The 16,420-nt window shown below is 37.2% G+C and overlaps 1 protein-coding gene across 1 annotated transcript in view; it reads left to right on the top strand.

Moving 5' to 3' along the window:
* The window catches only part of SLC1A2 (solute carrier family 1 member 2), a 162,298-nt gene that overhangs the window by 130,060 nt on the left and 15,818 nt on the right, over window positions 1–16,420 (top strand). The window contains 2 exon segments of the mRNA XM_074273211.1: window positions 8,025–8,219; window positions 15,755–15,889. Of these exon segments, the coding sequence (XP_074129312.1) occupies window positions 8,025–8,219; window positions 15,755–15,889 (330 nt within the window).

The raw sequence follows: 16,420 nt of genomic DNA, 5'->3' as shown, positions 1-16,420 counted from the left end.
TCCCCTCCCCTCTCTCTGTCTCTCTCTGTCTCTCTCTCTGTCTCTCTCTCTGTCTCTCTCCTTCCCCTCCCCTCTCTCTGTCTCTCTCTGTCTCTCTCTCTGTCTCTCTCTCTCTGTCTCTCTCTCTCTCTGTCTCTCTCTCTCTCTGTCTCTCTCTCTCTTTATCTCTCTCTCTCTTCTCTCTCTCTCTTTATCTCTCTCTGTTTTTCTGTCTCTCTCTCTGTCTCTCTCCTTCCCCCCCCTCTCTCTGTCTCTCTCTCTGTCTCTCTCTCTGTCTCTCTCTCTCTCTCTGTCTCTCTCTGTCTCTCTCTCTCTCTCTCTCTCTCTCTCTCTCTCTTTATCTCTCTCTCTCTTCTCTCTCTCTCTCTTTATCTCTCTCTGTTTTTCTGTCTCTCTCTCTGTTTCTCTCTGTGTGTGTTTCTCTCTTTTCTGTCTCTCTTTCTTTCTCTTCCTGTCTCTTTCTCTGTCTCTCTCTCTCTCTCTCTGTGTCTCTCTGGCTCTATCTCACTTTATCTCCCTCTTCTCTTTGTCTCTCTCTTTCTATTTCAGTCTCTTTGTGTGTTTCTGTCTCTCTCTTTGTCTCTGTCTCTGTCTTTCATTTTATCTCCTTTTCAATTTTTAAAAAATTAAAAAATAAAATAAAAAACATCAAAAAGATAAGATTGTTTCAGCATTGAACATCAACAAACTATACTTTCTTAGAAATGATTTATATTTAAAATAATTGTGTAGCAGCCTTCTTTTATATACTATCAATAATAATGACCACTCTTCCTAGCCAATAACTTCACTTTTAGTTTAGGTTAGAGATACACAGACACACACACATACATGTATACATTTATATTTACATATATGTGTGTATACATATACACATTTATATATATAGATGCATATCTTTATCTATATACATCAATATATACATACAGAATATAGTATTTTACATATATAGGTGTATATAATTATATGTATAAAATGCTATGCTCAATATATATGTACAAATATGCATAAAATTTTACCTATATATGTGTGTATATATACATATAAAATCAGTTATGCAAACCATAAAGTTCTATATAAATACTTACTATTGGTAATAGTAGGAAGACCTGATTTGAATCCTGTCACTAAGAGATTCACATTGTGTAAAGAAATCATAGGTTGCTACTCATATCTAATTATATATTTAAAACTACCCCATACTTTTGATTGATTGGTTGATTCCAAAAGAGGAACCATAAGACCTAATGAAAGTGTTTCCTTATGTGAGTTTAGATGGGTTATATGGATTGGATGTTTTGTTTTTATTCACTTTATTATTATTACTATTTTAAGGCTTTTTAATATTTATTTAACATTAATGTTTAAAGCACAGATTTTATTCTTTTTTGTTTAGTTCCAAATTATCCTTCTCTCTCTCCCTTCCCCATCCAATGAAAAGGCAAGAAAAAACAAAACCAACTACATTTCTCATTTGTTTTAAATATCTTTGGTGAATATGTTGTTTTTCTTTTCCCCTTTGCATTATTTCATGAACCTTTCCATACTGAGTTTTTGTATTCTTCATGTGTGCTGGTTTTCATTACATTATAAAATTCCATTGCGTTGAAGTTCCCCAATTTATTTAAACATTCTCCTGCTGCTGGACTTTTCTATTGGTTTCCAGGATTTTGCAATTATGAATAACACCGCCGTGAAAATCTTTGAACAGACAGTTTTCCTTTGCTGTTTTGGCTAATGCTGTCAGAGACAACAATGGAATTACTGGGTCATGTTCCCATAAAAAAAAGGCTTACAAAAGCCTGTCATGAAACATTATTTGTCTCAACTCTAAAACCCCCCAAATTCATCTTTTTGGAAAATGCCCTGTTAGGAAGGCCCCCTTGCTTTGAATTTCTGGAGAGTGATTCTTCCAAAGTAGGAGAAGAGATTCTGAGTATATAAGGAATATTTAAAGGACTCACACACTTTAAAGGAGACAAATCAGAATCCATTAGCTAGTTTGCCTCCTGATGGGCTCTTTGAACTCCATGTGAACTTCCAATTTGCAGCCAGAACAAGTTTCTCATGGGTAGACGTGACATTAATAGAGATGCTCTTCCTTCATTTACCAGACAAGCCTGATATAGAAGAAATCTAAGAGAGCTCTCAGGGACCAAAGGAAAGAAATCTGCCAATCCTTTCATGAGTTGGATTTTGCATTTTCAATCACCACTGGTTTCCAAAATGGCCTGATTCTGATTTTATCTTAACAAATCCATGGAAGGGAAATCAATAAAATTTAATATCAGAGAAAATAAAAGTTTGCAGGAGAACATGGGAAATTGTCCATATGACCTAGATCCATGCTGTAAGTTGCAAAAGAATCTTAGAACCTTTCCCCCCTTCCATTTCTTTCTGGACCATGGAACTTCCAATGTGCCTTAATGTCTCTAATCATAAAAATTCCAGCTATACCTATGAAAGAAAATTAGCAGCTCCAAGGAACTATCTTTTGGTTAATTATTACTTTGATCTACAAATCCCAGAGTCATTTCTCGCTCCTTTCTCTGGTATTACTTTTGGGCATTAAAAATGATTCATCACTATTAATGTTATCATCATCATCATAGTTGTGATTGATAGACTCCTTTAAGAGATATAAAGCACTTTATCTAAAAGAAGGGAAGGATTTTCTAGATGTGTAGATTGAGGTTCAAAGACATTAAAAGACCTCTGAAGAGTTAGAATTGTATGACATCTTCCCTTGAATAAGTCATATCATCTTTGTGGACCTCAGTTTCCTTTTCTGTAAAAATGAAGTTGTTCTAGATGGCCTTTGAGATCCCTTATACCTCCAGATCTATGATGCAAACATATCCTATGCTAGAGTAGACTTAGAAAGGATTGTAGAGACCCTTGAGTCTAATATCCTTATTTGTACAAAGGAGAAAACTGAGATCCAGAGTGATGGAAATAGACAAATAGTAAATGTCAAATTATTTTTTCTTAAAATTGGTATTTGGCTAATTTCCTTGGGGAAAACTACTGTCACGAATTGTGTGCTAAGGATCAACCCATTGGTATTTAACCATCAGAGTCATAGGGGAAAGGATCAAGTCTTTAGACAGTCTCATCAGTGTTCTTTGTGCCTCAGCAGCTTATGTACTATATCAAGAAATCAAGTATGGTTGATTGGTTTTTCTCAATGAGCACACACATGCTACTAGACTGTTTTGCAGGAAGAAAGCCAGAAGAATGAAGACCCAGAAATGACCTCCCAAAATTGTTGTTGTCAAATGTCACGGGGAGAGATAAAAACCCAACAACGTGAAGACATTAGCAACATGGGGACCCTGCTATGGGGGCAGTTGGTTGGTGGTCTGTTTTTTGACTTGCAGCAGAAACTGGAATGGTAAAGAGCTTTAGCTGCTCTATATACAGGAGCCGGATGTGTTTTACCTTGAAGGGAAGATAGGAGATTCAGGATAGCTGACTCTAATTATGAGAAGCACCGTCTAGTAGATGAAGTCGCGGACTCACTCCCATTGGTCCCACAGGACTCAGAACCAAGAGTAATTAATAGGATTGGCAAAGAAATAAATTTAGATTGGATGTCAGAGAAAAAAGTTGCTTCTCATTAGCATTCTTCAGAGGTGAAATGGGCTTCCTTAGGAGGCTTGGACCCATTGTGGAGGTCTTCAAGCACAAGCTGGAGGCCTGTTTTTTGGATATGCTGTAGAACAACTTTCAGTAAGGAGGGGTATGGATATATGACCTTGGATTATTCTGAAATTTTATAAACTCACACAAGCCTTCAATGCAGGAAAGAGCTAAAGACATCCAAATAACCATTTGGAATGATTTTTCTTTTCTTTCTTCTCTCAATTAAATTTACCCTGTACAAAGATGAGCTCTTGCTTCTTTACTCCCTCATTTGCCAAAGTCTATTGAATCATCGAATAGCCCTTGGGTGACACTATGTACCAGTGAGTGAAGTAATGAGAATTAATGGACACCAATGAGTCTTGAGTGGCCTGAGGCTTATATATTTCCAAGATCTCAGTGCTATGAGGCCATCTCTGGATAGTCATTCTGCATGATTGCATTTAGCTCTTACCTGATGGATTGTGTGTGTTTATATGTGTAGTTGGGGGGGGGGCGGAAAATGAAGAAATAAAACATAATATCTCATTAAAATAGCAAGAGGCAGGTAGAAGAAAATTATCTTAATCCTAATTAGGCCAGGCCTCAAGAATAAGGCCTCCCTTTATGAGATAGCTCTAAGTAGGCTTTTATAGCATCTAAAGCAAAAATAGATAGAAATAGAGTGACTCCTGAGACCCTTGCCTGGGCATAAGAAGTCAGAGAAGTGGTAAGTACTCCCAACTGGTTTTGCAGATGCATTAAGACCAACTACTATATTATCCCAGAATCATCAATGTGGAATAAGAGGGACTCAGAGACAATTTAGCCCAGCTCTCTCATTTTATAGATAAAGGGATGTAAACTAGAAAAGTCATGTGACTTGCCAACATCTTAAGCAATGGCTATAAAATTTAAATCCAAGCTCATCAACTTTAATGCTGGTGCTTTCCCCATTGCCTTCCTGAGAACCATCCTTCATCTTCCTTAAGGATGCAGTGATTTGTCCTAAATCTTAGTATAGGAAAAGATCACAGTGTCCAACCTACAATAGATAAGATGCTCTTATAATACATCCATCACACCATCATCCAGTACTTATTTGAAGACTTCCAGCAAGAGGCATTCGCATTGGATCAGCTTTAATTCTTAAAGTTGTCATTAAAAAATCTCTGGAGTTCAGAACTGGAAAGGACCTTTGAAGTGCAGCCCATTCCCTCCAAAAGCATCTGCACTTCAGTGGGTCAGAAAAGTGGTCATCCAACTCATGTCTGAAGACCTTGTGAACAGCTGCAGTTGTTTATGAATTCTTTTATTAAACCCAAATCTGCCTCTTTGGAACTCACACTCATTGCTCCTAGTTTTACCCTCTGGGACCAAGCAGAAGCCTTATCTTCTTTGCCCTCTCTCATCTTTCTGGTGGCCTAAGTCCAAATACACTGAATGTTGGAAGAGAAAAATATACTACTCAAAAAGACAGTGCAGCGTAATGGAGAGAGCACCGGACTGAAAATGAGGAACTGAGTTCCACTCTTAACTCTTCTACTTGGGACAAATGCGCATTTCTATGCCTCAGTTTACTAATTTGGAAAATTCAGGGCCTAAATTAGGCAACCTTCAAGATAAACATTCTATTTCTAAATCTGTGAGCCAAGGCCACAATCCCTTTGAGCCTCAATTTCCTTGTCCATATATGTTAGACCTCATAGGTCCTTGAAGAGTTCAAATACGTATGAAATATTTTTTAGTACCACATAAATGTTGATGATTATTTTTCACCTGATAGCAGAGAACCAGTATGACATAATAAGCAGCTGTACCTCGGATACATGTTGGTTGTATGACTATCAGCGAGTCACTGAAACTCTCAATGCCTCAGACAATTCTCTCAGACAGGAATCGTGTGTCCTGGACTCCTTTGATATTCTGGTCATAATCCTTTATGAAGCCCTTCTCAGAATAATGGTTTTAAATGCATGAAATAAACTATACTGTATTAAAAGGGAAAGCAATTATATTGAAATACAGTTGTCAACATATGCTTATATTTTTTTATATTTTAAAAATTTATCAAATATATTCACATATTTTATAAATATGTTTATACATTTAAGATATGCATATATGAACACAATATATAAGCATTTATGTATATAGTAAAAAATTAAAACATTTTTATGTTATAAATATATTTATATGCACATATGAATATATAAACATAATTTATAAATATGTGTACATATATCACAAATATTTGATATATGTATACAATATATTTAATATATGTACATATAAATGTAATAAACATATTTATATACATATTTTTATAAATATTTTATCTTTTATATATATATGTATATTTTAGTTCACAGACCCTAGATTAAGAACCTCTTAATCTTGAGATCTCTGCAAAACTATGAGTTATAAATCAAGTGCTTTTCTGCATCAATAGAAGGAGGTTTTAGTTTTCTTTTTTTTTAATTGGGAGTTCCCTATATATCCCGATGAAATCACAGATCCAGTCCCTCTGAGGCTCTGTTTAACAGAAACAAACAAAAGAAATGTTAGGGTTTTGCCAATTTATTTTGTCCCCATATGGGATTTTTTTTCTTTCTTGGTCATATATTCATTAAAATACCAGGCAAGTCCTAAAAGCAGATAACAATGGTGTTCCGAGGCAAAGCATGGCCCCAGCCACCTGCACTGTTTTCCATGTAATTTGTACTTGGAGACATTTCCTATGTCATTCCCCAATTTCCATCCATATGGGAATGCTCTTCCTGGCCCCTGGAAACCTTTAGTAACACAGTAAAACATTTGGTAATACGAAGTTTCTATTTAAGGGATTTGTCCAAGAGCTCTCAGGAATCTTCATTTGCCCAAATGGGTCATGAAATCATAGTCTCAGCTCTGGGAGGGGAGGCTGTGAAGTCATGCCATTGTGTGTATGCGGAGAGATCTAGATCACATGCTTCAGTGATGGATGACCTAAGAGAGTCTGAGGAGTCAGTCTAAGCCCATTAGCCCACTGAAATAGGGAGTTGAATCATTTTCACGTTCTCCCAGTGTGCTCCTGCTCTCCCAGCTTATGTACTCATGTACACATCCTTATCCAGTGTCCTCAGCATCTCAACGGCCAGTTCTGGGGCTCCTCCCAAAGCCTGGGATTGAACTTTTCTATCGTTCCCATGGAACATACATAACCTTTCTACCCCGGTCACTATAAAAATCTTCCTGAGTCCATGCAGATTCTCTCCTGATCCAAAGTCAATGTAGTCCAATTAAGTCAGGCAAACATTTAATTTTGAAACAAAAGAGGCTTTAGTTGTGCTTCAAAATGCTACCAGATACGATGGTCCAGGTGGGTATGTGCATTCTGGGAGAAAGGGATTAAACTCCACACCAGGAAACTGAATCACTTCCATTTGAATTGTCTTAGGAGGACTCTGAAGATCACTTAGCAGGATAACAGACACTGAGCATCTTTCTTGAACTAAACTGCCAAGCATTCCAATTCTTCTGCCAAGAGCACAACTGAGTTGGGCTGGCCACATTGTTCAATTGCCAAATATATGCTTGTCGAAAGGATAATTTTATGGAGAGCTCACATATGGCAAGTTCTCACAAGGTGGTCAAAAAAAGTGATATAAGGACACTCTCAAAGTCTCTCTTAAGAACTTTAGAACTGATTCTATGACATGACAGACATTGGCACAGGACTGCCCGGTATGGTGTGCCCTCATTAGAACAGGTGCTCTGTGAGTAAAGCAGAATTGCATTAGCTCAAAAGAAATCCAAGCCATACAAAGTTAAAGAGTCCACCCCAAATGTTCATAGAGACTATTTGTGTCCAACCCGTGGCAGAGCATTCTGAGCTTGCATTGATCTGATTGGCCACAGTTGGACACACTGTGGCTCGACTGTAACATAGTGCTGTCATTTTGATCCTCTTCGAGAACAAAGAACAACAATCAGACATAAGAAATGAAAATTCAAACCAACCAGAAACATTTTTCATTTCTGGTAGCTAATATGTTAAAGTTTTAATTAAATTTTAGACTTGCTCCTGCTGTTTAATTTATCACTTGATCCTTCAAACACAGCATGTGACTTCAAGAATGAAAATAAAAAAGCCAACGTGGAAACAATAGACTCAAAAGATCCAGATTCAGATTCTGAATTTGCCATTCACTGACTTACCTGTGTGATCATGGAAAAGTCATTTAGTTTCTTTGGGCCTCAATTACCTCATCTACAAAATAAAGGAATTAGATTAGATGATCTTGTTGACTGACTGACTGATCTGTAAGATACCTTCAATAACTAAAACTGCTTCCTCATCCCATTTTCTTAAAGGGTTTTATAATATGTGCCTCTCTCTCTTTCTATGTTTGTCTTAGTGCCGGTACATTGCCTGTCACTTTTCGGTGCCTAGAAGAAAATCTGGGGATTGATAAGCGTGTGACCAGATTTGTTCTACCAGTTGGAGCAACCATTAACATGGATGGGACTGCACTATACGAAGCTGTGGCTGCCATCTTTATTGCCCAGATGAATGGGGTGGTCCTGGATGGTGGACAGATTGTAACTGTGAGGTGGGTAGTTTGTTATGGAAAATGTTTTTTTTTTTTTCCCTTTGGCATTAACTTCTTTCTTTGGAGTAATTAATACCTGTAAGGCTCCTTTACTAGGAGAGAAACAGAAATTAAATTTTCCTAACTATGATCTGTAATATCCAAGACTGAAAATACAAGACTGAAATGGGGAATAAGGGCCAAAAGCATCAAGGCATTACCAAGGAGTTATGGCAGGGATGATGAAATACAAAAGGAAAAAGTTATAGGAACCTTAAGATGATTAATTCAATAACTCTTTATTAAGCAAGATACAAGATACTTTGGTTGGTGACAAAGATGCACACAGGAAGGACCAATGATTTTGTCAACAGAGGTAATTCCTTACATCAAATCAATAACAAGCTTTCTAGAACTCGTTGTGGGACCCTGAAAAAGTCTTAATTTTGTTTGCTTTAGTTTTCTGAGCTATAAAATAAAAAGGAAATGGCAAGCCACTCTAGTATCTTTGCCAAGGAAACCCCTAATAGAATCACAGAGTCCTACACAACTGAAATGATTGAAAAGCAAGCAATAACAAAATATTAAATTACCCTGGGGGTTCACAGCACATTTTTTACTGTTGCTATTGAAAGCAGTTTTTAGAACAAAAAAAATTGGGGAGTCACTAAATTATACTATGCTAATTCTCAGATATATTTGACAAGGTCATTTTAAGAATTATTGCCTTTAAACTTAAAGATTGTCCAGCAATACTTCTGACTTTTGTTCTAGATGTTAGTTCATTGAAGATTTTCTAAACTCTTGTGCCATAAGATTTTTTTTATTAATTTTATAATTATAACATTTTTGACAGTACATATGCATGGGTAATTTTTTTTACAACATTATCCCTTGTACTCCCTTCTGTTCCGAATTTTTCCCCTCCTTCCCTCCACCCCCTCCCCTAGATGGCAGGCATTCCCATACATATTAAATATGTTAGAGTATATCCTAGGTACAATATATATGTGCAGAACCAAATTTTGTTGTTGTTGCTGCTGCAAAGGAAGAATTGTATTCGGAAGGTAAAAATAACCTGGGGAGGAAAAAAATGCTAACAGTTTACACTCATTTCCCAGTGTTCCTTCTCTGGGTGTAGCTGATTCTGTCCATCATTAATCAATTGGAATTGGATTAGCTCTTCTCTATGTTGAAGAAATCCACTTCCATCAGAATACATCCTCCTACAGTATCATTGTTGAAGTGTATAATGATCTTCTGGTTCTGCTCGTTTCACTTAGCATCAGTTGATGTAAGTCTCTCCAAGCCTCTCTGTATTCCTCCTGTTGGTCATTTCTTACAGAACAATAATATTCCATAACCTTCATATACCACAATTTACCCAACCATTCTCCAATTGATGGGCATCTGTTCATTTTCCAGTTTTTAGCCACTACAGAAAGGGCTGCCACAAACATTTTGGTTGTGCCGTAAGATCAAGGGTCATCTAGAAAATGTAACAGGTTGAAATAGGTGGCCTCTTAAGTTTAAGTGAGTGTGAATGAGGAAAACAGTAGCTAAGCATATGGCATTCACTCCACTGGATAAGCTGACTCAGTTTGGTCTGTGAATTTAAGCACTCAGACATTTTTGAAAACTAACGTCTTCTTGTAGCCTTAAGAACATCATTAGCCATGTTCTCATTCTGTTCCTATTTTCTTCTTATAAATAGAAATGAGCAGCTGGAGTAGGACATTATCCTGGTGGGCCCTCTGGTGAATATCTGGTCACTGGCTTCTCTCAGCCTGTTGGGCAAACCCCAGGAAGTATCAGATGCCTTGACGTTAATCTTTCTTTCTTTCATCTGGCTCTGATTTCCCTCACAGGACTGATGAGTCTCCTTCCTGGCAGCCTTTCAGGATCTGAGGGGTAGTTTTATAAGAGGGTCCTCTTTGAGGAAAAAAAAAGGTCCATCTGGTCAGCTTTTTCTCCAGATCCCTTGGGTCTCATAAATTGGCCTCCATTACTAGACCGTCATAAAACCCTACAATCCCAAGATACTAAATATTGGAAATCATGAAGTCATTACCAAGATGGTGATAATCCTTTCCTTTATTTAAGACATCTTTATGTCATTTGAATGACTAATACAATGGCTGATGCTTCAATTTATTTCAAGATTAATCCAATAGCATACAACAAGAAATAGACCAGATTCTCATGTAACTGGCATATTTCATGTTTAAAAGATGACAGATGTTTTTTGTGGGTTTTTTTTTTTTACCACATCATCATTGCTGCCATCATCATTCTATAGTTTTTATTGAACACTCTCTGACTATGATAGATATTCATTGAATTCTAGAACTGGAGATGACCTTGGAGATTATCTAGCCACTTTCTTCTACCTATTCCCATCATCCCTTTTGTCCAAGAGCAAACTGAAGCTTGGGAGGTTCTGTATCTTACCTAGGGACATTTGACTACCAAATGCCAGAACAAGAATATGAACCATGGGGTAGCAAAAGTGAACCAAAATTTTGCACTTTTATAAAATTTAATAATTTCAGACTATTCAAGCAAAGGAAATTCATAGTCACCCCAAATCCAACCAATTCACTTGACTCTTTAGCTTTCTCTGCTGGATCTATCTTGGCTCTCCTATTGTTCTGCAAAATTGTTTCCATCCTTACTGACTTAAGTCAAAAACCATTTCTTAAGCTCTTTCTATGGTCCAGTCTCTGCTAAATACTAAGAAAACAAAGAAGGAGAAATCATAGTTCTTGGCCTGAAGGCGTCCACAATCTAATGCCAACAACTATGTAAAAATAAGCCACATTTAGGATAAACTAGAAGAAATATCAAAGGGAAGGCACTGGCATTTAGAGAGATAAATAGAAGGTTAACATGAGATCACAAAATCCAGGCTCTGATATTTACTATGTTATTATGGGGAAGTCACTTTATATCTCTAAATTCATTTTCTTCATCTATAAAATGGAGATAAGAATATTTGCTTTATCTACCTCAGGGATGTCCTGAGAAATGGCTTTGTAGGTACTAAAGTATAAAATAAATGTGAGTTATTTATCAAATATGCATATCCTCACAGTAGAATTATATATCAAAGCTCAAAAAAGTAAACAAATTCCAAGACCATCATTTAAATATATAGAGAGATATATGTGTGTAAACCTACACACATATATGTAGATATACATATATGTATATATATGTGTGTGTATGTATATTACACGCATACACAGATAGCTAGAAGGAGAGAGACAGAAACAGAGACAGGCAGACAGACAGAAAAACAGACAAAGAGACAAAGAGAGACAGAGAGAAACAAGACATAGACAAAGACAGAGAGAAAGAGAGACAGTCAGAAAACATATCCAAACAGAGGAGGGAGAGAAAGGGGAGAGAGGAAAAAGGAGAGAGGAAGAGGAAGAGAGGGGGAGGGGGAAAGGGAGAGAGACAGAGATAGAGAGACAGAGAGAGACAGAGACAGAGACAAAGAGACAGAGAGAGAAGACAGAGACAAACAAGACAAAGAGAGCAAAGATAGAAAGAGACAGAGAAGGAAGAGGAGAAAAAAGGAGTAAAGAGGAGAGGAAAAACAGAGAAAGATGAAGAGATAGAGACAGAAAGAGAGGAGAAACAGAGACAAACTGAGAGAGATAGCAAGAAATGGAGAAACAGAGAGCTGAGAGTCAGAGAAAGAGACAGAGACACAGAAAGAAGCATAGTGTAATGGAAAGAATGATAGACACAGTATGAGAGGACTTGGTTTCAAAATCATACTCCATGATATCATCTATGTGACCTTGGACAAGTCTTGCCTTCAGTTTCATCATCTATGTAATAAAGGAGTTGCACTAAATGACATTTTCCCTTCTAACCCTAGATCTGTAATCTTAGTCAGAAACCTCTCTGCATCTCGGTTTCCTCATATATAAAATGGGGAAGTTGAACTAGAAGATCTCTGAGAGATCCCTTCTAGCTAGAGATAATTTTGAGAGAGTTAAACATATCAAAGTAATCTTTCCAATGACTTATCCAATAACTTGTAAAACCCATGTATACTCATTCACTCAAAGAAATCCAATGAGATAATATTTATAAAGTACTTAGCATAATGCAGTTGCTTAATATTAATAAATTCTTGCACCACCTCTCCTTTCTCTTTTTCCCCATATAACATCTTAGGAATGTAAAAAGAAAAAAAAAGGAAACATTTGGGGTGCCACAGACATTCACCTTGGAAACCCTTTACACAGGCTCTAAATCACATCAACTCCACAATCAACGGGACAGATAGCTCCACCTCTACTTTATGATGCAAAGTCCCATAGACCTTGTATTCCAATGTATTCACAAACAAAAATGTTTGAACCTCCTTTGATTCATTGAACTTCCAGTCCTAAAGTGTTCCTTGACCATAATTTATGTTAGCTTACTATTTAAGATAACTTGTGTCAACTGAGGCCCAACTTTGTGATGCTGGGCATGAGTATAGTTTGTGCTCCTCCTTTCTCCTGAAATAAGCATATTTGTAAATCATTTGATAAAGTCCCTGATGTGGATTAGATACTTAGCAAATGCTTGGTCCCTTCCTCCTTTCTCAGACACAGAAATTCCCAGTTAGAGTTCTGGGAACATATAGTGGTTAGAACTGTTCCCAAGCCATAGCAAAAGTCAGAGACTGGGAGGAGGCGTGGGTATATAAACACCTAACTCCACCCCCATGATAATTGCACATTTTAAACACACAGAATTGATGAGCCCAAGCTTAGAGATCAAGAAATAGTGCCCATAAAAGGCTATTTGCTTCCAGGGCAAAAAATGAGGATTAAAGTGACTCATAAGATGAATTGCACTTTTGACAATGGTGAGAGCCAAGACTGTTGGCACTTGGAAAAGAGTCGCCTATTCAGCTTTCTAATCAGGCCCAGTGAAAAGACAAGAGATTTTTCTTTCTTCAGCTTTTAGGTGCTTAAAGGCGGGGTTCAGCTGAGTGAATCTTACCAAGACGTCTGGATCTGAACAACAGTTTTTTAATCTCCTGTGCTCTCCCCGAAGTGACCTTGAAGAATACAAGTCTCTAGACCCAGACATGGGAAAAGTGAGATTTATAGATACAACATCGAAATTGTGCTAGATCTAAGCCTGGTATGCCAAATGCTCCCTAGTAAATAGACCAGCTTAGATGATTTAATTGACCCCTGGACTGTTTTGGTAGCCCTGGAATTTTTTAGCTATTCATAGGGACATCCCCCTATTCAATTCTTGGTAAAGTCAGCTTAAAGTAATTTTTTTTTAATATCACTTTTTTGGAAGTGACATGTTGATTAATGGAAGCTATGGAAGGAAAAAAAAATCCATCTTTTGTGGCTCTTCACAAAGTAGGGAGAATGGCTAGCATCCAGATCTCCCCAGGGGTAATTGGTCTGGAGACTCAGTCTTCCTCTCGTCCAGATGGAGACTTCCACAACAGAGCTGGGTGTGCCCAAAATATTGCTAATTGGAGGCCAATTATGGGAGATGCTAGGAAGAGAGTTCCCCTTCTTAATTCCATATCATTTCTTGTCTGGCTCTTTTAGAATAATGGCTTTTCCATTCTAACCTTGGAATGTCCGAAGTGTCTAGAGTGCTGTCTGCAATTTGCAGGCTCAGTCTTCTTGTTGTTTACAATAATGAGGATGGAAACTCGGCATTCTGGATCCTTATGTTGATGTTGGCTATAGAGTCCTTGGACCTTTGTCACATACTTCAGTATATGTGTCACTGTGAAAAACAATGGGGAGAAGACTTTCCCTGAATTTTCAGAGTTTGGGAGAAGAGCTCAGCAGAATCTAAGTAGACATATTCCTTGGGAATGAATAATAGGGCCTTCCTTTTTTTGGACTGGAGTAGGATTGGAAGGGTCACTGAGTTCAAGCCCTCACTTTACAGATGAGCAAAGTGAGTCACAGAGATGGGATATTGTTTAGGATTATAGGAACATAGATTTATTTAGTTAAAGCTTTTTTATTCTCAAAACATATACATGGATAATTTTTCATCATTGACTCTTACAAAGCCTTGTGTTCCAAATTTTCCTCTCCTTCCTCCCACCCCCTCTCCTAGATGGAAAGTAATCCAATATATGTTAAACATGTTAAAATATATGTTAAATCCAATATATGTAGACATACTTATACAATAATCTTGCTGCATAAGAAAAATCAGATCAAAAAGGAAAAAATGAGAAAGAAAACAAAATGCAAGCAAACAACAACAAAAAAGAGTGAAAATGCTATGTTGTGATTCACACTCAATTCCCACAGTCCTCTCTGGATGCAGATGGCTCTCTTCATCACAAGATCATTGGAACTGGCCTCAGTCATCTCATTGTTAGAAAGAGTCACGTCTATCAGAATTGATCATCATATAATCTTGTTGTTGTCCTGTACAATGATCTAGGAGCATAGATTTAGAGGTAGAAGGGCCTTTCATATTAAATACAACTGAGGCATACAGAGGAAATGATATTTAGGATCATAGATTTTAGAGGAGCTAGTAGCAACCTTAGAGTCAGAAAGAATTAAGGTGCATAATGCATAGAGTCCTGGACTTGGAGTTAAATACATTTGAGCAACTGAACAAGTCATTTAACCTTTGTTTTTCCATTTCTTTATCTGTTCTTGTTTAGTCATTTTTCAGTTGTATCCCATTGGGGTTTTCTGGCAAAAATATAGGAGTGGTTTGCCATTTCCTTCTCTAATTCATTTTACATATGAGGAAACTGAAGGCAAGCTAGGTCAAATGACTTGCTCAAGATCACCCAGCTAGTAAGTGTCTGAGGCTGGATTTGAACTCAGGAAGATGATGGGGTTTTTTGTTTGTTTGTTTGTTTTTTGTCTTTTTGTATTCCAGGCATGGAACTTGATACACTATGGTGCCACTTAGCTGCCCTTCCTTATCTTTAAAATGGAAATAATAATAGTACCTACTTACCATGATTAATGTGATACTTAAATGTTAAAACATGTGTAAAGCACTTTGTCAGCTTTAAAGGTGTAGGTAGGATTCAACATGTGCATAGATTTGTAAATACAAAATAAATATATAATATATTATATATAATAATATATATAAATATATATATATATATATATATATATATATATATATATATAAAATATATAAATGTCAACTCTTCATCAAATCACCACTGTCATTATAATTAGCCATGAATCCCAGCACCTTTCTTTATAAATAAAGTAAAACAGAGAGGAGATATAATAGAACCATAGAATCATAGACTTATTGATATAAAGAATGTCAGAGGCCATTGAGTCTAAACCCCAAACCCCTCATTTCATAAAGGAGGAAATTGAGGCACAAAAAAAGACAAAGTTCACAGTTAGTAAGTGTCTGAATGAGCTGAGATGTGGGATTTGAGCTTGGGTCTCTAGAGCTACACCATTACACCTGGTAACTAGCAAGGGGTCTGGAGAGATGGGGGCAGAAAAAGATGACGTTGAAAGGTTTATCTCCCATGTGCCATCTCTTCTTTGTTTCTATAGCCTCACCGCCACCCTGGCCAGTGTTGGAGCTGCCAGCATCCCCAGTGCTGGATTGGTCACCATGCTTCTCATCCTGACGGCCGTGGGCCTCCCAACACAGGACATCAGTCTGCTTGTTGCTGTTGACTGGCTCTTGTAAGTATGTGCAGATCCCATCATTTTAAAGGATTCTGAGAATTCCACCAGTTACATGTTGAGTTTGGCTGGAGAAACATTTTTTTTATTATTTCTTCCTCTCTGTATTTATTTTGTACTTACGAATCTATGTACACATTGAATCCTACTTACACCATGTAACATGGTGTGCCCTCATCAGAGATATTGTTCTTTATAAGCAAGCAGAACTGAAGTAGCTCAAAAGAAATCCAAGATGTGCAAGTTTAGAGGATTCTTCCCAAATGTCACATGGTTATTTGTTCCCAACCTGTGGCAGAACGTTCTGAGCTCATATTGGTCTGATTAGCCACAGTCCAATCCATTGTACTTTGACTCTAACAAAATGATGCCATTTTTGTCCCTTTCAAGAATGAAAGACAACAACCATCACCTACATCTGACACCTAGTAGGTACTCGGTAAGTGCTAGTTGATTAATTGAAGCTCCTGAGAGTCCCAGAACTTGTAAATTCCTTAAGAGAGATAGTAGGATCATATATAGACCTAGAGC

The sequence above is a fragment of the Sminthopsis crassicaudata genome, chromosome 6 (assembly GCF_048593235.1).
Source record: "Sminthopsis crassicaudata isolate SCR6 chromosome 6, ASM4859323v1, whole genome shotgun sequence".
NCBI lineage: Eukaryota > Metazoa > Chordata > Mammalia > Dasyuromorphia > Dasyuridae > Sminthopsis > Sminthopsis crassicaudata.
The sequence above is the reverse complement of the archived record's forward strand: the minus strand, read 5'-3'. Positions and strand labels throughout refer to the sequence as shown.